General features: G+C 52.8%; 3 protein-coding genes across 9 annotated transcripts in view; 1 reads left to right on the top strand and 2 right to left on the bottom strand.

Moving 5' to 3' along the window:
- The window catches only part of SIK3 (SIK family kinase 3), a 91,774-nt gene extending 83,314 nt beyond the window's left edge, over positions 1-8,460 (bottom strand). For 4 of the 6 annotated variants that reach the window (XM_055728583.1, XM_055728585.1, XM_055728584.1 and 1 more), the window contains exon 1: positions 8,206-8,454. In XM_055728583.1, the coding sequence (XP_055584558.1) occupies positions 8,206-8,406 (201 nt within the window). In that variant the 5' untranslated portion in view covers positions 8,407-8,454. Of the gene's footprint in view, positions 1-8,205 lie in introns of all 6 variants that reach the window. The other 2 variants (XR_008735454.1, XR_008735453.1) reach the window with 1 other exon arrangement.
- APOA5 (apolipoprotein A5) overlaps positions 1-19,197 on the bottom strand; it is a 118,398-nt gene that overhangs the window by 94,225 nt on the left and 4,976 nt on the right. The window lies entirely within an intron of this gene.
- Positions 8,943-17,347, top strand: PAFAH1B2 (platelet activating factor acetylhydrolase 1b catalytic subunit 2). Of its 2 annotated transcripts, none has more exons than XM_055728606.1 (6): positions 8,943-9,089; positions 10,199-10,286; positions 11,008-11,097; positions 11,960-12,076; positions 12,988-13,110; positions 13,765-17,347. In XM_055728606.1, the coding sequence occupies exons 1-6, from the start codon at positions 9,061-9,063 to the stop codon at positions 14,041-14,043; spliced, it is 726 nt and encodes a 241-aa protein (XP_055584581.1). In that variant the 5' UTR covers positions 8,943-9,060; the 3' UTR covers positions 14,044-17,347. The 2 variants fall into 2 exon arrangements, with proteins under 2 accessions (XP_055584581.1, XP_055584582.1); XM_055728607.1 differs by lacking the exon at positions 8,943-9,089 and adding an exon at positions 9,137-9,249.

Genomic DNA, 19,197 nt, shown 5'->3' with positions numbered 1-19,197 from the left:
CCAAGGCGTGCGTTCTCCTAATGGAGCTCTGACAGTCGTCCTGTGCCTGGCTCTCTGTCAAACCACTCTAGCCTCCAGCTCCAGGCCCACAGTCGCATGCTGATACCCTACAGACTCCTTTCCCTCTAAACGATCTTCAAAACTCGATAATTAATGTACTATAACTGCATCAGATACTTTAAGAAGTCAAAGGCAGAGCTTCCAATTGCCAAACCATACACGAAAGTAGCAAATGTCAAGGAGATACAGAACTACAATGAAAACATTAAATTGGACTGTCAATAACACAGTCATGTTCTGCATTACACAATACCAAAATTTGGGCCAGTCACTTCATCCATCTGCAGATCAAGACAATAACTCAATGCACACAGACTGCTTCTGTGAACAAACCCTATTTAGATGGCTGAGGCAGGATTCAGCTGCCTTGCTTTGGGAAGTTGGTCATGCCAGGCTCCCACTTCAGCCACTGGAAAGAAATAGGCAGCTGCACTCCATGGCTCAGCTGAGCCGGTTCAGGGTGTGCTGAATCACCCTCCAGACAAGCCTTTCTCCCACTGGCCAACCCAAGTATTCATATCCAATGCCTGGTAAAGCACATCCCACTTCAGCTGCACCTTATGCTGTGTCAGAAGAACGTTTTGTACCTGCATCCACATCCCCACTCCATCCTCCTGCAGCACCTGCCTGCCAGCTCCTTCATACAGATTCTCAGGACTCCAGGGGTGAGGTTTTCCCAGCAAACCATTTGCCTCCAACAGCCTTCACAAACTGCCTGCACGACTGCCGCTCTGCACGACACAATGTGAATACCTCCGTGCACTCCTGCCAAGGGGCACAAAACCATGGCTTGCATTTATACCTTCAATTTCATTTCATTTGGCCTTTAATGACCAAAACACTTTCAAGAAGGATATCTGCACTCCCGCCACCTGCAGACAAAGCCACCACAGCCACAAACTACAGACTTAAGCCCACTTCCCCATAGTATAGCTCCGCACCTCACGTGGAGGGATGCTGGAGCTGCTCCAAACACACCTGTACTGTGCAAAGACCAGGTCTCTTCTCAGGTTCCTCAGTGTTATGAGAGCCCTGAACCAAAACCGCAGCTGCCCAGGCTGGTAATTGTCCCCAGTAGTGAATGCAGAGGCTGCCAGGATAACCAAAAGCAACAGCAACACTCAAGCATAAACAGGACACATGCTCTGCAAGAATTAAACGCTTCAAAATAAGGTCCGGCAAGGTATGCCACCAAGTGTCATGGGAAAACCAAAGGGCTCTCAGCGAGATCCAGCTCACTGGCAGATGCTTGGGCTGCCCTAGGATCTCCTGCCCATCCTCTGAATGCTGCTGATGAGTGGAGCAAAGCTCGGCTCAGCTCCCCCCACACATGCATGCAAACACTGTGCTATTTTTGAGCACAACGTGTCAGTTCCACTGGGTGTGGGAGTTTGTTTGTGTGGGTTAGTATGATTCGACTACTTTGAAGCTTGGCTGAAGCCACATAATTCCCTTTTTATGGAACCCCTTTGATGGCCATTTAACAGACAGGGCGAGGTTTAGCCTCAACTATATAGATTTGGGGTCAGAATTACTAGAAAAGGCACATAATGACTAATAATGAATCAGCCTTCAGTGGTTTCTTCATTTAAGTGTTAATGCAGCATATTAAACCCCTGGACTGGGATCAGCAGAAAGGCCCTGTCTGTAATAAATGAGTACAATGGCTTAACCAGAAAATTTCCAAATTGCTCTACTTAAACCCGTGCAAGCTCCAAAGGGAGACACTTGAGTCGGTTTAACCCTTGCTCGCATACGTTCAGCTGAAGACAGCATCTTGCTCGTGCCGTGCAGGCGACAGCAGGACTGACAGACGACAGCGCCCATCATGCTCACAAGGGGAAGTCACAATTCACACATGAATCTCTTCAGTCAGGGAGAACTTCAACTACAAACTGTAACTTCTACTCTGATGGCAACACTGGAGCAACTTCCTAAAGCTTTACTTTTGTGGGGAGAAAACACACAGTTGTTAGGCAACTGTCTTGACAAGAGCAAGAAAGGGCAAGCTGCCTGGGCTAGCAGATTTCTATAGCAATTGCACAAGGCTGGTACATGACCCAGCGAGAGTACGTGGGGAAAAAGGAGCTTAGCTGCTGCTTCTCTGTGAAAATACCCAAGGAGCCCAGTCTCCCAGCAACATACTGCTATTTCCTTATTTCCTTCTAACATGATTCCTCCTTCAACCACAAATGAGAATACAGGCTCTAGAAACTCTAATTAGGCCTCCACAGCATTCACAAAACCTTTGCAAGACACCTACCAAGAAAAGAGGCACCAATCCCTTTTTGTGCCACAGTCATTCCTCTTCCCACTCCCGTCAGCGGCAACCACCTTTCCCCACAGTGACAATTTCTGTACCTGCCCAAAGACACCACCCCACTCGTTGACAGCATTTGTTTTGCTCCCACATCTTCATCTCATCTTCTGCCATTGCAGCCCCAAAGCTCCGGCACCTCAAACATTTGGGAGAAAGGGATACTGGAAGGAGGTGGGAGACAGCCAAGCTGAGGAGGTACAAGAGATGAACCACCTCACCCCTCAGTTGAGCTAACAGCAACACAACTGAGAAGTAGGTACCCATTATCTTGGCTCTTTTAGACTACTCCCCCTGCCCGAAACGGCTTAATGCAGGACAGGTGCCATAGGCCCATTCACTCACCCTGCCCCTGCAGGAACACTACCACTGTCAGCTGGCTCTCCTGGCCCCGTTTTGACATGCTAGCACTGCTAGACTCATCAAGAAGCAGCCTGGTCTCAAATGTAATCGTGCTCTTGCATTAATCTCCTGGTAATCGTATGTTATTTGCTGCAGCAAATGTTGTAAAAAAAAAAAAAAGTTGTAATAAAACATATAATGTCAGTACTTCTGCCTGCAGTTGATACGGGTAATGACCTGTGAGGTTTTAAGAAATACACCCTCTTATCCCCACTGTGGCAACTATGCCTAGCCAAAAAACATTTCTAGCTTTTAGGCTTTTACTAAAGCTCCCCACCGAATAAGAACGAAAACACAACTCTTCTGGAGCACACAAATGATGAGAACAAAGGCCACATTAGTAGCAGTATAACAGATGCCTGAGTTACTAGCCATCCACAACCAGCGGCCCTTCTTATAGCCAAAAGAAATAAGCAGGACAGGGGAAGCACCAACAAACACAGAAAAAGAAAACAAATTTTAAAAAATAATACGTGACCACGCAAGGCCTTCACACGGCTCATTACAAACTGCACAGCACCAGTATTGAACAGCTTCCATCTGACACAGCAACGAATCACGGCATACCGGCACGCAGCCTACTCTGAGACGATCACATGCGGCATGCTGACTGCAGGAACTGACCTGTGGTCATCCCATAGCCATGTGCCTCGTTGCTGCGTGGCTGAGGCAGGGAAGAGCAGGATGGAGCAGCCAACAAGACCTTTCCACCCACTGGGCTCTTTGCACTTGCAGCAAGAGAAATCCAGACAAGTTGTCATGGCTTCTTAGGCCTCCCACATTCAGTGACCAAAGATTGCGAAACTGAGCCCGATTCCTTCCAGAGCGGCAAAGCCTGATTATCAATAAAGTCTACCAGCTGGATTTTTATCCTAGTTTTAAATGCCACAGGGCCCACCTCCAAGAATTCCAGTGCAAAATTTGTTCTGCCGATGACTCCCAACTCACCTGAAGACAAACCATAGAAACTAGGCTGGTTCTCTCACGGAAGGGAACATCCTCTCCAAGTAAAAGTAGAGATGCCTCCCGTTCTCCAGAAAATGCTCAGCTCCTCAAAGACCTAGCAAAAAAAATCAGCTTAATCCTAGCCTTTCTCCAGTCGTGCTTGTGATGGTAGAAAAAGGGCTGTGTTCTGCCAAGGATTAAATCATCACGGTTTGGGGTTACTATCCAATAAAACAACTCCAGGTAGCCCCTTAATCAGACTGCCACAACACGCTACTAGTCAAACTCATTCCTAACTTTGCCCATTACCTAGCTATTACTTAAAATGCTCAGGAACTCAAAAAGAAGTCAACAACCAGCCTGGAAGAAGTTACAGCAGGAAGAAGACAGCACAGCAGGAAGATCACTGGACTTGGGAGGTAGCCATGTTCTCCCAGGACTGTGAATTCTTATCTTCACTTCAAGAGAAAAATGGAGGTGAAAATGAAGACTCACCTCCTACTGAGACATTCAATACATACAGTGCAATGGTTTGAACACACAGAACAAGGGACAGCTTAATGCTTACAGTAACCTATTACTTGCAACAACATCAGAGGGGTAGTTCAACCGTGGCAGGTACGCTGGGGCAGCCTGGCTGGGTCTCCGGCATGCTGTAGCGAGCACAAGAGAAGGAACAAGAACAGCCGAGATAGCTTTCAGCATTGCACAGCAGCCACAGCAGTCCCTCTCCTCCCTCCTCATTCCCAACAGCTCCTGAAGACTGAAACGCAACATCCAAAGAGGACAGGAACACAAGGTACATGCTCCACAGTGCATTCGTGAAGTCTTCTCTGTTAACACTCACTGATCGACCCTTGTGAAAAAAATAACAGCATTAAGAACAACTCCAGTGTCTGAACAGAGCTGGAATTCTAATGAAGTCACTCGGATTATTTTGTAAGGGGGAATTGTGTGGAAAACAACTCATTCAGTAGGTCACTCAGAAGATTTTTTTTTTTAGAACAGAAACAAAAAAAGGGTTTCTTGTGAAAGATGGAGAGACAAAGGAAAGGGAGAGAGAAGGCAGGAAGCAGAGGAGAGATGCAGCAAGATATCCTGCAGGTGCCCAATTAATCCTAGTCAGAGAAGCGGCTCCAGTTCCTGTCCAGCCATCAGAGTAACTCCCTCTTACAGAGCACAAGATTCCAACTTTGCATAACCAGGGACTGAATGTAAATTGCTGGCTTGGTTAATACGTAAATTGTCATCTGTTCCCTTCTATTTCATCAGTTCCAGCAGAGACAATTATGAATACAGGCCTCCTGCCCTTTAGGATGATTAACATTCCCTTTCGTTAGTGTCCCCAACGCTGCTGACCCACATTCAACTTGTGAAATTCAGTTACATGTAAACTGCAATGTTCTGTGTCAGCAATATGTGCCAGACCATTAGAGCCAGGCATATGCAGCACACGCTCTCCTCCTCTCTGCAAATAAACGTAGTCCTCAATTTTAGAACAGCTAGAAAAATCCCGGTCTTTTTGATAGGAAAACAGGCACCAAACTATTCTCTGCTTTTCTTTTCTTTAGGGAAAAGGGGACACAAGCCAGGAATGCTCAAACTGTTATCTTCGGATGTCATGTCAAAGTCCGCTTGACCTGGTAAACATCCATAGGAAAGGAAAACAGGCTCCAGCGCCTCATCGATAGACCACCTTCAGATTCACGCTCAGCAACGACCACAAGCCTACACAGTTATTAATTTCACCTTCTGGAAAAGGTCTAAAAAGACCAGGAACAATATATTTTTCAAGCTTACACTGACGTTCACACTGGAATTCCTTTCAAGACATCAGATGAGCGTGGTTCCCAAGAAGGGGCCGTGACGAGCAAACCAGCTTTTCTCTAAGAGAATGTGACATGGGGTCAAGTTTGTGCAGGGATTTGGTGGCTATATTTGAACGCTGCCCAGTTCTTCTATGCAGCTGCTACTGGAAGAGATCACCTCTGGAAGGTGCTGCCAGCATGCTCAGCAACTGGGCTACACTTGCATTTCGTGATCAAAGAATTCTTTCAGATCTCTAAATGGGACCATTTTGCTAGGGCTTTACTTTCTCTTGAGTCGCTTCCATTAAGTCAAATTGTTAAAAGCATTACCGTGACGAAAACAAGCTCTTGGGAGCATTATTTTGTGTTCCCGCTGCCATTCAAAAAAACCTTCCCATAGATTCACCCTTTCTTACACATTTTACATCAATACCTCCCCTCTAACCTGACACATCCCAGAGCTCAGAGCAAATAGCTCCTCTCTCCTTCCCCACTACTCTCCCTGAGCCAGTAGCAACTGCCCCACTGGCGAAGAAAAAGTACCAAAACAACAGTGCTCAGAGTTTGCAGGCAAAAAACAATCCATTTGCTCGCGCTCCTTTCCACAGGCTGGGATTTGAAGGGAAACCTGACCTCAGAGCTGAGAAAGCTTCCAGGTCAAGTTTCAGCTCTGAGCTATTCCAGCTCAGCCTTTCAGGCACCGGCACAGCCGAACAGATGGCAGTTGTTCCGGCACAGGTATTTCCCCGGTTTCGGAGAGCACTCCAAGTTCAGAGGGATCGCATCTCCTCCAGGCAGCAGCACAGGGAAATGTGCAAGCATGCCAAACCCGCCACTGTAGTAAGTGGCCCACCCCACCAGGCTCAGTGGCAGAGGCAATGAGTAAGCCTACCATCCTACCAGACAAGAGCCGTGCTGCTTCCTAAAGCCAGCAATCCACCCTCAGTCACTTCACGGCAGTAGAAACAAGTGTAAAGTGCTATTTATCGAAGCCCAAGTTTTTCTGAGATTAGCATTGTCTTCCATCATCCATAAAAAACACCTAAAACTCCAGTCTTGGCCTTCGACGTCCAGCAGGATTTCCAGACACAAATTTGCGTGCCTTGTGCTGTTCTTCAGAAAAATTAACTATTCCCATGCAAAAGGCTGTCTCCACTTTGGTATTTTGCAAACCTGAGAGTTAGCACCACTCAAAAGAAACCTTGACTCAACAAGGGAGGCTGAAAACAGGAACACTGACTTGTTGCTACAGGAGCGATCTCAAGAGGATCAGTCTCCCGCATTTGAAGCATCTTAACTTATCGCCCCCGCTTCTATCAGCAACATACAGTTTTATAACGGGGAAAACAATGGCCAAGCCCTGCACAAAACAACAGTAGCCAAAGTGCAGGTAGAATTGTAGCATTTAGCACTTGAAGGCACAGAAACAGACGTCAGTTTTCACAAGGCAGGCAAATATAACCTGATTCTGAAAAGAACCAGCCAAGAGGTGGTAAGCGACCGATTTTTAAATAGCCCCTGAAATTAATTTTACTTAGTTACCTGGGCACAAAGCCAGGGTTTCAACAAATGAAAGTTAACTTTGGATTGATTGTAATGTTTCAATATAAAGTGACTCTTGAAATTTATAGGACAGCTAAGGCGCACAAGCCAAAACCGTCCTCAACAGTCTCCATCTGCAGTGCTTCCAAGGTGCTACTACGGTAGCCAAGAGCAGGGCAACGGCACCGGTGAGCCGGATTTCGTTAAGGCCTGTCTGCTCCCCGCTGCCTTCCCACCCCCAGTTCTGCTTCCATCACGATCTTCCTCCTGCAACAGTTTCTGGAGAAGACTTCGGTATTGCCACCAGCAGTCCGCACCGGCAGATGCAGCAAGACAAACCCTCTCAGACAGCGTGGTACAACTGACAAAATCCCAACTATTGCAGCAGGATTTTTGTTCCTCAGGGATCTCTCACCACATTCCCAAGGGCTAACGGAGTGGCCGAGGCTGCCGGCCTGGGAACGAAGCCCGTAGCTGGGGGCACCTGTGCACGAGCACCGCTCCCTCAGCGAGCCCCTTTCTCGCGTTATTCCTTGTGGTTTCCTGCGTGGCCCTGGAAGACTCAAGCAGGGTAATTTCTTACAGCCCTCCTCGATACCCACGATACCCACGGCCGCTGGTGCTGCCCTTACGTCAGCTGGCATCCCCGCGTTCACAAAACACCCGCTTGTTCCACCTCCATATCTTCCCAGGTGGGATTAAGGCAAACGGAGACCCCGCTCCCCCCAGGACCCCCCGCTCCCCGCAGGACCCCCGCGACAGGGCGGCGCTCGGGGGGGCGGCGAGCTTCGCCCGCGGCGGTGTCACCAGCCCGTGGCCCAGGCGCAGGGCCCGGTGACAGCTGCCCCGGCGCTGCCCCCACGCTCGGACCCACCGTAACGCCGCAAACGGCATTTTCCACGGCCCGGCCACGGCGGCGGCCGCGCACGGCGGCACCCCGGCGGCTCCGGGCCGCGCCGCCCGCGGGCTCGGAGCCGGCCCCACGCACGGCGGGGCGGCAGCGCTGCCCCCCGCGCCAGCCCGAGCCGCGGGGCGCCGGGCCCGGGCCGAGCCGGGGCAGGCCGGGGCGGGTGTCCCGGCCCGTGGGCTGCCCAGCGCCCCACGCGTGCCGGGCCGCGGCGGGCCCCTCACCTTGGCCCGGGTCACCAGGTGCGTGGCCAGCTTCACGACGGCGAAGTTGCCCTTGCCGATGGTCCGCTCGATCTCGTAGTAGCCGATGCGGGCGGGCCCGGGGGGGCGCGGGGGCGGCGGGGCCGGGGACAGCCGCGGGGCCGGAGGGGGCCCCCCCGCGCCGCCCGCCGCTGCCGCTGCAGCCGCCGCCGCCGCCGCCATCTTGTTGCGAGGAGCAAACCCCCCCCCACGGGGCTGCGGCACCGCGTGAGCTCATCGGCGGGGGGGGCGGCTGCCATGGCAACCCCGCGGGGCGGGCCCCGTGACGCCAGCGCCGCCGGGACGCGCCCGCGCCGCTCCGCAGTGGCGGCGGGGCGGGGCCGGGCAGGGCGCCCCCGCGCGGCCGGCGGGCGACACAGCCAGCCCTGGTGGGCTGAGGGGACGGGCCACCCCCCGGCCCGCTGGTACCCGCCACGCCGCGGTGGCGTCACAGCCCGCCGCTGACGTCGCGGTGGCCCTGCTGGCGTCACCCAGCAGCGGCCTGCAGGCCTCAGGGACGCCCCCCTCCCCGAGGCGCGCGGGGGACGGGGCGGGACGGGCCCCAGGCGCTAACGGGCACGCCTCACCTCGCCTCGCCGATGGGAGAATGACGCCGCAGACGTCACGGCCGGGAGAATGACGTCATGGCAGGGCGGGCGCCGCCTGGGGGCCAGACGGCCCGGAGGGCCGGGCGGGACTTCCGGCAGCGCGGCCGGAAGCGGCGCGGGGAGCGAGCGGTGATTGGCGGGCGGCGGCGGCGGAAGCGGAAGCGGCCGGGGCGCGCAGGCGCGGTGGCAGCCCGGGCCGAGGGGAGGGAGGCGCCCGCCCAAGAGCGCCATGGAGTCGCGGGGGGAGCCGCAGCCGCCGTGAGTCCGCGGGGCCGGGGCTGGGCGCGGCGGCCGCTCCTCCCAGCCCTGCCGGGGCAGCCGCCGCCCCTCTCGCTGCCTTCGCCCGCCGGCCGCGCCGCGGGGCGGAGCGGGGAGGCCCGGGGCCGCGCCCCGCGGCGGAGCTGGCGCGGTGCCCCGGGTATGGCGGGGCGTCCGCTCCCCGCGGGAGGGCTCCCCCGCCTACTCGCTGGGAGGGTCGGCCGTGGGGGGGGGGGCTCGGGAGGCGGCGCTGACAGCGGGGAGACACCGCCCGAAGCGGCGGCCCCGCCATAACAGAGGAGGCGGCCCCCCTGGCGACGTTGGGGGCGGCGGGAAGCCTCCTGACGAGCCCTGCCCCGCAGGGGTTAACCCCAGGCTGAAGGTGCTGCTCCCGGCAGGGGCCGGGGGGGCCAGGTGGGCGCAGTGGGGAGGAGGGCCCGTGCTTGTCAGCTCTCCGGCTAATCGGGAACCTCATCACAGACTCGGCTGTCGCCTGAAGCCTTGGCCCCGATTGCATTTCTGCAGCCTGGGGCTGCCGCCTGCTGCGGGCACTTGGTGGCTTCGGGGGAGTTGCTGTTGCGCGGGGTGGTAGCTGGAAGCAGTAGCCCACTGTCCAGTGCTCCTGGTTGAGGTCCATTGGGATCGATACCGCTGTGATGCACTGTCCCCTGAAGCCAGATAATCCACCTGAAGCGCGGAGCTCAGGAGTCGTAAGCTGGATATCTTGATACTAATAGGGGCTAATCCTCAGTAATGTTAGCATTTACTATTCTGTTATTAAAGCCTGGCATAGCTGAGGTGTGCTTCTGCAGAACATCGCCTGAAACGATCTTTTCTTTGTTTTTTATAACGTTGTGTTCGTGTGCCTGGATGTCCGATCAGTATATGGCTTCAGGAGGACTGTCTGCAGACTTGGTCTGACAGTTGCACATGGAATAAAATGAATGTTGGTGTCGGCCAGCAGTCAACACGCGTAGGAATAGGCATGAATTGTATATTATGAATGTCAGGAAGTGCAGCAGTTTCTAGCCAGCCAGCCTCTTTTTCCCCAGTGGTAGCATGCTGTGATAGCCGCTAAAAGGAGCTGGTCTGAAATGTTCTTTCCGCAGGAACAGAATGAGCCAGGGGAACTCAAACCCAGCAGCAGTTCCACATGCCGCTGAAGATATTCAGGGAGACGACAGGTGGATGTCACAGGTAAGGCTGGGAGGGGCAGTCACCATAGGAGGTTGAATCCTCTTTACCGGGAGGCTGTGGGGGGGGCATTGAGTGCGTGCTGTGTGGGCCTGTCTGGCCATGCTTCCAACCTGAGCTCGTAACAGCTCTGCTGTCCCAATGCTGGCAAGCTGTCGGTATGTGTCTGTCTTATAATGATGAAGCGGGGCAAAAAGCAGCATTGTTGCATGACCTGCAAGCTGCCCGGTGAAATCATTTCAGAAAATACTGCAGCTGGGCCATTAGCTGGGAAGAATTGCCAGCCCTTTTGTTAAAGTGCAAAGCAGCGCTTTCCAGCGTGTGTCTTTTTGAGGGAGTGACAAAGCTGAGAAAAGCAGAGGTGAGGTGTCTGGACTGCCCATCCCTTCCTCCTAGACAGGGAGAAATAGCCAGAGGACACTCACTGCAGTGACTAACCGATAATTTCTCTGTAATTGTTGAACCTAATGGGCGTCTGACAGGCTCAGGGCTTACGTATGTCATGTAGAGTAGATGAGATGCTGCTCTTATCAGAGCTGAGGTTGTTGCTGGGGCTGCTATAGTTGGGAGGAGCATCCAGCAGTTCATGGGTTAATGCAGAGAGAAACTCGGAGAATTCCCAGCAGGGGAAATTGGTTGGGCAGCTGTCCCTTTCTGTCCTGCAGCAGAGATACCCAGAAGGGAGCTATCAGCCAGAGCTTACTTTGCTGCTTTCTTTTACCAGCACAATAGGTTTGTCTTGGACTGCAAAGACAAGGAGCCTGACGTGCTCTTCGTGGGGGACTCCATGGTGCAGTTGCTACAGCAATATGAGGTATAGTTAAAGAAAGGAAGGTGGTGGGGTTGTAGGAATTAAGAGTGTTTTTCTCTCTTATCCAGTACGTGATCGTCATGAGTAATACTGACCATTTCTTCTGTTCCCATTTCACTGTCATCTCTTACTCTGCCTTGCTTCCTTAACTTCCTGGTGCTTGTACAAAGCCTTACCACGTTATCTCTGTAAGCCATTTGCAGTCTCTCTCTGAATCCACTACTGACTGCCTCCATTTTGACACACTACACAACCCCTAGCTAGTTCCTTGAATCTCAGATTCCAACCTGACCTCCCAAGGGCACGAATTTTACTTGTCTTGTCTCTAGTGTGGCCAGAACACGTTTAACCCTCTAGCACTTGGGGTGGCACTGGCACACAGGCTTTTCTCTAAAACTCTATTGGGGCAAAGAGGAGTTCTGCTGCTCCGCCGCGGTGGCAGCTGAGCAGATTTGTTCTGCCAGAGCTGCTTCTGTTTTGCCTAGTTTTTTTACCTGATGATGGAAAAGATTTCTTCAGGTCAGACACCTTCTTCAGAAGCCCCGCACTTAAGGAAGCTAGGGACATGGTGGTCTGCAGCAGATCCAGCACTCTTGTGTCTCAGATGAGTTGGGCAAATAGCTACTCAAGAGAACTTCCCCTTCCTTTGTGCCAGGACCGAGTGCTTGAACATCAGCAACTCCGTCTCTTCTGGACCTGCGAGTAAAGCCTCGTCCTGTGTTTAAATGCCCTTTATGGAAGTGAGTTTTCAGAGGAAGTCTCATGGCTACTTCCAGTGTCCTTGAAGACATCGCTTGTCTGTGTAGTGTCTTTCTTTCACGATCAGGATGCTGCTGTGACATAGCAGATTGATCTCTGATTGCAGATATGGCGAGAGCTCTTCTCACCGCTTCACGCATTGAATTTTGGGATTGGTGGAGACACCACAGGACACGTTCTATGGAGGCTGAAGAATGGTGAACTGGAGAACATTAAACCGAAGGTATAAGCAGAAAACCAAAGCAGGCAGCGGTGCAGAACTGAGTGAGCTGTTACCCTTAGCACAGCTTTTTGTTTGGGCAACTGTTGGCACTGAGTGCACATCAGGTATTGAGACGTGTTTGGCTAAACCAGCAGTGTTTGGGAACAGAGCTGTACATCTTGTACACAGGGTTTACACTGCTGAACATGGGAATTGGAGGATGTCATCAATAAATAGAGGAGACCTCGTAGTCCTAGCAAAAATGTCAATCAGGCCAATGATTTCCCGTGTAGTTTGGAGTTGCTGTGTGTGTCTCAGACCTGAGACTTCTTGGCCTCTGGGAAGGGTTGCTGAAGTATTTGATAGTGTTGGTGACGTGCAGGATGCGTGGTGAAGATCAGCTCCCCAGTCTGCACCTGCAGTCGCAGCCCTGTTGCGAGCAGTGGATGTTGCACCAGGGTGCTGCTAGGGAGTACATACCCCAGGTAGGGAGGCAGTGCCTCTTGTATTCAAGCCTGCAATATAGCAGTTTACAGTCTTTTAAAATAAAAAATAGGCCTGTACAGTTGTCCCTGCCCTGAAGCAGCTCACGCTATCCTCTACAAATGTACATTACCCTCTTTTTGACCAGTGTTGGCTCCTACCGGTATGTTGGCCAAGAGGCTCTGAAATGGGATGGGCTCAGACGTCTCTTGGGCTGTCCAGAAAGGGTTCAGTAGTACCAGTTCTTCATGCATGCTGAGGGCCAGAACAGAAGGTCATAAGATGCTCTTCAGAAATGGGCATAACTGCCAGCTGAAGACCTCTTGCAGTTAGAGTTTAGCCTTAAGCCCAGCTCTTCATGTAGCTCGCTGGTCACAGAGGGTTTTCAGGGTCAGCAAGCCTATTACAACTAGTTCTGGAAAAGATGCCAATGCTTTTTCTCCTTGTAGGTTATTGTTGTTTGGGTTGGAACAAATAATCATGAAAACACAGCAGAAGAAGTAGCAGGTGGAATCGAGGCTATCGTGCGCCTGATAAACACTCAGCAGCCACAGGCCAAAGTTATTGTACTGGTATGTCTCTTGCAGCGTGATGAAAACAAACTGCTCTGAGGAGGCCCTGTGTTCTCTGCACCGCACCACTGCGTTGCTGGGAGTTACCGATCGTTACCGGGGAGGGCAGTCGCTTTATCTGTCTTCTGCCTTGTGCGTGCCTCCCCTTGTTCCCTGGCTTTGCAGAAGTTGTCCTTCCGGCTACTCCAGAGGCGGGTGTAATCATTCTCCTTAGCGGTATTGCTGTCCCACTTAAAAATGTGGTTGAAGGAGCCCCGTGAGGGGAAAATAGGTGCCCTGATCTGAGCTGGCATTGGAATCCCTAGTTGGCTGCCTTGCCTTAATGGCTTAGCTGATGCCTCTCTTAGTGAGAAGCTAAGTGGTGACATTCAGTCCACCACTGAAAGCTTACAGAAAGAATGCAAACTGATGTATTTAAAAAAAGAAAAAGAAAAAAAGAGAGCAGATGCCTTGCCAGTTGTACTTATAGCTCATCTGGCTCCTTCAGCTGCCTTTCATGGTAATCTGAATGGGCAAAGTCTGATTGAGAGGACGAGTTCCTCTTGTCATGGACATCGTAAATCTCAAAAGGCAGTCTGAATTGGAAGGGAAAGCAGGCATTGTTGTGCCATCAGAGTAGTATGAAGCTCTTTTTTTGCCTCCTTCTTGTGCCAGGGCCTGCTACCTCGTGGAGAGAAGCCAAACCCACTGCGGCAGAAGAATGCCAAGGTGAATCATCTGCTAAAAGCCTCGCTCCCCAAACTGCCCAACGTCCAGCTTCTGGATGTGGACGTCGGCTTCGTGCACTCAGATGGCACCATCTCATACCACGACATGTTTGATTTCCTGCACCTGACGGGAGGGGGCTATGCAAAGATCTGCAAACCCCTCCATGAACTGATCATGCAGCTGCTGGAGGAGACCCCCGAGGAGAAACGAGCTTCCCTGGCCTGAGCAGTTGATGTCAGCATTAACAGCATCATCCAGCCCATCAGATCAGTTCTGTCACTGGCACTACAGAATCCTTCTTTCTTAAAGCACTTTCCATTGTAGAATGTTGCCGGATGTTCGTACCTAGTGTTTTTGAGGGGGAAGGCTAATGTTTAACTGGTCTTGTACATCTGAGGGCCGGCTTGGTTGGTTTTATTGCAGGAGGAAATTAGCTGAAGAAGAGTTTTACTTTTAAACCATTCCTCATTTAAAACGAGAACAGGACTGTCACTCTGTGCCCCTCTCATATCTTGTTGCTCTGTGGTTGTCCTAGAACCCTTGTAGCCTGTCCCTGACAGCCCATGCACAGCTCCCAGCTCACCGTTCCTGGCTGTAGGGATTGTGCTCTGTGTATTAGCCTGTGAACAAGAATCACATTCCACTTGCAAAAGCCAGAACAGATGCATTTTTCCAAACTTGGTCCCACCTTATAAAGGTTTTTTGGTTGGGTTGTTTTTGGGTTTTTTTTTTTGGGGGGGTGGGTGGGGTGATGTGCTTGGGTTTAAGTGACACGTGTTGCTTTCTCACTCCTTTCTGAAGCAGCATGAAACTGGAATTCTGAAATGTAAAGAAACAAACGGTTAACCGAATTCGTGTAACACTCCCAGGTGCTTGTTCTTGTGCTTATTTCACCATGCCTGCTAGCCAGGGCACCTTTCCTCCCACGTAGCTTTCCCTGGGGGCAGTCTCATTCGAATGCTGCTGGTTGTCCAGTTCTCTGCTCCTGTCTGCGTGTGGTGTCGCTGGCTTTTAACAGTTGCTCAGTTTAGGATTTTAATTATCCAGGAAACACTGCACAAGGCAGTCGCTTCCTCTTTACTCTAGAACTGACCTTCCATTCCTCTGAGCTGCCTGTGCCACAGGGCTCTTTGCAGTGCTGTTTGTTGTTTTTTGGGTGTTTTTTTTTTTAAGTATGTGACTGTTACATCCTTTTTTTCTAAAGAAAGCCCCTATTAATAGCCCCTGCCTGCAAGGCCCAAATCAGTCTGAAGCTTTACAGATTCCAAGGTGTATATTTCTTTCTCTCTTCTGTTTTACTTGTGTAAACATTTTATTTGAGCAACTACAGCCTCTTGCAGCAAAAAGTGAAGTCAAGGTGTAGCATTTCCTGCCTTGGGCACTGCTCCTTGCCTCTAGCCAAGGGAGCTGGAGGGGCAGGTGCCCTCCTACAGGGCCTGCTACTAGGTGGAATTGTGATGTGTTTATTTTGTTACGAGGACTGGTTGTAGTCTACTAACAATCATACGAAGACAGCCTTTCATTTAAAAGTGAAAGGTTCTCTTCTTCAGAAGGGAACTGGTTTGGACCTGAAAGGCAGAGCCCTCTAGAATTCGATAACTATACTTGCAAATAAAACCATTTTAAATAAAGTCTGTTCCTCCTTGGCTTACCTGCCGGAGTTGGAGCTTGGTGGTGCTGTGCAGACCTCGCCGTGGTTTGCGCTGCGGTAGCTGGCCAAAAGCCACCGACACAGGTCTCTGTGCTTCTGCCTGTGTAGGCGGGATCTGCGGTCACACGTGCTCCTCTCAGCAGATAAACCGGAGAGGAACAGATAGCTTTTTAGCGGGCACTTCGTATCATGTTCCGAGTGAGGGGTGTTTAGGTGTCCAGGTTGCTTGCTGTGCCCTGCTGCAGTGAAGTACATAGGTACTGTATATAGTCTGTCTGCCCTTTTTTATAATAAAGGGTGCTGGTGTTTAATGCAGTCTATAACCTAGCATTAAGGAATACTTTCATGTCCCCACTACATTCCCCTCTTCCTGTAGATTTGATCATAGCAGGATTTCTGCCTGGATTGCATGCATAGTGTGTGTTTTGTTTCCAGTATATGTGATCTACACACAGATGAAGGAAAGATGAAGCGTCCCACTTGCCAGGATCAGAAGTAGGAGGTTTCGGAGTGCGGCGGTAGAGGAGGGATTACGGTCCTGTGCCCATGAGCCAGGCTGGGGACACGCTGCTCCCCGAGGCTCACTTGGCCGCTGCGCTCTAGAGCTCCGCTGCCTTGCAGGATGGGCTTTGAGGGAATGTTGCTCACGCTTGCAATAAGGTGCTTGCTGGAGAAGTTGGGGCAAGGGAGAGTGGAAGATAAAGTGTTAAAAATAGGCTGCAGCGGAGGGGTCCTGGGGAAAGGACTTATCCCATTCCCTGTGCACCCCCAGGGAGACAGGATAAAACTCATTCTGCTCCCTGTGAGCTGTTCAGGTTTCTAGGCTTGTGTGGAAAGGCAGTGTGCTAGCTGAACATACGCATCCCTGCTTCCCTCCCCACTGCACTTGGCTAAAAGAGATGCTAACCAGGAACGTACTCTCCAGTAAAAAGCTCTGACTTCTCAACTCGGCAACCCGTGCAGCTGCGGCTGTGCTCAGCTGTGAGTCAGCCCCTCTTGGCAGGGTGCTGAGGGGACCGAGAGGTTTGGCAGGCTCCTGAGCCTTCTGCAACGTGACTGAGGACAGCTCTGCTGCTCTGCTTAGGCTTGGCTTGCTAAGGTGCCGCGCTCTGTGCTTGGTTCGGTGCTCACAGCCTTCCTCCTGCTCCCGTAACCACCTCCAATACTGCTGGTGCCGTGTAAAGAGGGTGAGGACAGCCTCCTCTCTGCTCAGACTTTAGCTCTGCTTGTTGTTGCCTAGTAAGGAGTGTCCCGCTCACAACTGCAGTGATGTGGGAAGGCAATGAGGGGTTCTCCCTCCTCACTGACTTAGGACTAAGAACCGAGCACCTCGTTTCAAGACAGTGAGAAAAGCTTTGGTCCCAGCTCTGGGTGACCAATGTCCCTTGGGATTGTGGCTGGGCTCCCCTTGCCTGGTGGCCAGCGGGAACCATGTCCTTGTTAAGGGTTGGCTGGGAAAGAGCCGGCCCTGGGGGGCTTCACTCCGCAAACAACCCGGTTGCATTTGGCCGCTCTGTGTGGGAGCCTGTTATCTTGTCGGCGTGAGCATTGCCAGTTTCGTATTTGTTGCAGCAGAGAGAAAAACAAAACAAAAGATGTGAAAGGCCAGGAAGAGTCTCTTGTAACTGGCTGGGGGGACAGGAGGATGGCCGCAGGATGGGACCTGTGAGGAGGAAAGCGCGCACCACATGTGAAACGAGGCAGCAGCCTCCCTCTGCACTGCCCGCCCTGCCTGCCCCGAGGCACTGCAGTGGCTCGCCACCCTGAACCTTCCCCGGGACAAAAAAAATTGTGATTCTGCTTTGGCAAAAATGCATCGGCTGGTAGAACTCACTCTGTTAGTGCGTATTTCGATATAAATGTCAATGTTTCACCCCACCATGTTGCAGCGTGTGTGTGTGTGTGTGCCTAGGCACCCGCGTCTCTGCTCCCCTCTCTGTGTTGGTGACCCACTGTGTTCCGTTCCTGCGGGGGCCGGGGAGGTGCTGCCCCACACAGAGCTGCCCAACACACCTCCCACCAGACGCGCTTGCTTGCAGCGCTCCCTCCCAGGGGTCTTCGGACTCATGCTCGGCTGGATCCGCACTCCTCATGGAATACCTCTGCTTTTCCCCGCTCTGTTGAGGGGCCCTTTTTTGGTTTGTTTTTCCTCTCTTTTCACCACGCAGAGCTTTGGTCCTGTACCCAAAGCTGTAAGCAGGGCTCTGCAGGTGAAGGTAGCTGGTATTTTGGCCCTTGACAGGACATCGCTTTGTATCTGATAACTCAGCCGTTTATTTCATCGCCCTGAAACAAGCAGGGTGTGTGCATCACCACACAATCCGACATGGAGCCATCCTGGCGGAGGCGATACCCAAATGTGAACGGAGTAGGCTGGAGTTGTGGTTTAGCTCCTGCACGGGTGTCCGTCTGTCCCCAAGCAAGTTGTTCCACCTGCTGTCAGCGTCACCACCCGTAACCTGGAAGCAATGTGCAGACTCTCTGAAAAGTGCTTTGGGATCCTCTGTGAGAGGACCTATAGAAATAAAGTGCACAATAGCAGCAGTGCTCTTGTCTCCTTATGTTTGTCCCGCAGAGAAGAGAGGGAAGCCAGCGGCAGAGGCCTCGGATGTCAGTTCAAGCCTAGGAAATGGTTTTCTATGAGGTTACGTGGGGCTGAGCTGTTTCAGGGTGGGATTTTAAACCAAAACCCCCAATCTCAGACACCTGAAGTGCGGGATAATGCCCACAGAGCCATTAGATGGAGGGCTGTAAGCGGGAAGCTCGGCAGCAGCTCGGATGGTGAGCTTTGAAGAGACACACACGGTAAAACGCTGCTGGTATTGCTCCTGCTTTCCCCATGAACGGAGCCGTGGAAAAACTTCAAGGTACTTCCAATTACTTCATGCTGTGGTGACGGAGGGTGCTGCAAACGGGAGGGAGCCCCTGCGCAGAGGTCCAGAGGGTGCCCATATGGGTGCAGCACATCTCTCCATGCCCCTAACGCGCGGGGACCGCAGTGGGCAGGCGGGCTGGGCCAGCAGCGTGGGCAACCAGCGTGCCGCCGGGTCCCACCGGTGCCGGGCGGAGAGGAGCCATCAGCTGCAGGCTGGGGCAGGGAGCGAGGTCCGGGACGGAGGAGTCCCCACGGCGAGGAAGGAGCGGGAGCCAGGGCCGGTTACGGCATGGTGCACCCGCCATCACCGCAGCAGCTCAGCCGGCCCGGCCAGCCACACCGAGCTGTCGAGCCAGGGACCCCGCTGTGGCTGCCGGTGCCAGGCGGGTCGGTGGCTGCTGGTGGCAGGTAGCTGCTGCCATGTGACAGCGTGTGACAACCCCTGAGCGAGGCCACCAGCAGCAGCAGCAAAGGCCTCTGGCGCTGCCAGCTGTAGGGGCGGCGGTGGCCTCACCTGGCCCCGGCCCCCTGCCCAGGCTGCTCCTGGGTGGGACAGGTCCTTGTCCCATCAGAGGGGCTGGGGCAGCCCCTGTGTCCTGAAAGGTGGCTTGGGGTGGGGGGCAGCCGTCCCTGCCCAGCCCCAGGGCCCCCCCTATGGGGTCCCATACAAAGCAGGGCTTCCCCTATGGGGCAGAGGCTCCCCAAGGGAGTACCGTATGGAGTAGGGGCTTCCCTATGGCATCCTATACAGGGCAGGGCCCCCCCGTGGTGTCCTGCAGGGGACATGGGCTCCTCCACAGGGCAGGGTTTCCCCTCTGGGGTCTATTATGGGGCAGGGGCTCCTCTGTGGGGT

Source organism: Falco cherrug, chromosome 17 (assembly GCF_023634085.1).
Source record: "Falco cherrug isolate bFalChe1 chromosome 17, bFalChe1.pri, whole genome shotgun sequence".
Taxonomy (NCBI): Eukaryota; Metazoa; Chordata; class Aves; order Falconiformes; family Falconidae; genus Falco; species Falco cherrug.
The sequence above is the reverse complement of the archived record's forward strand: the minus strand, read 5'-3'. Positions and strand labels throughout refer to the sequence as shown.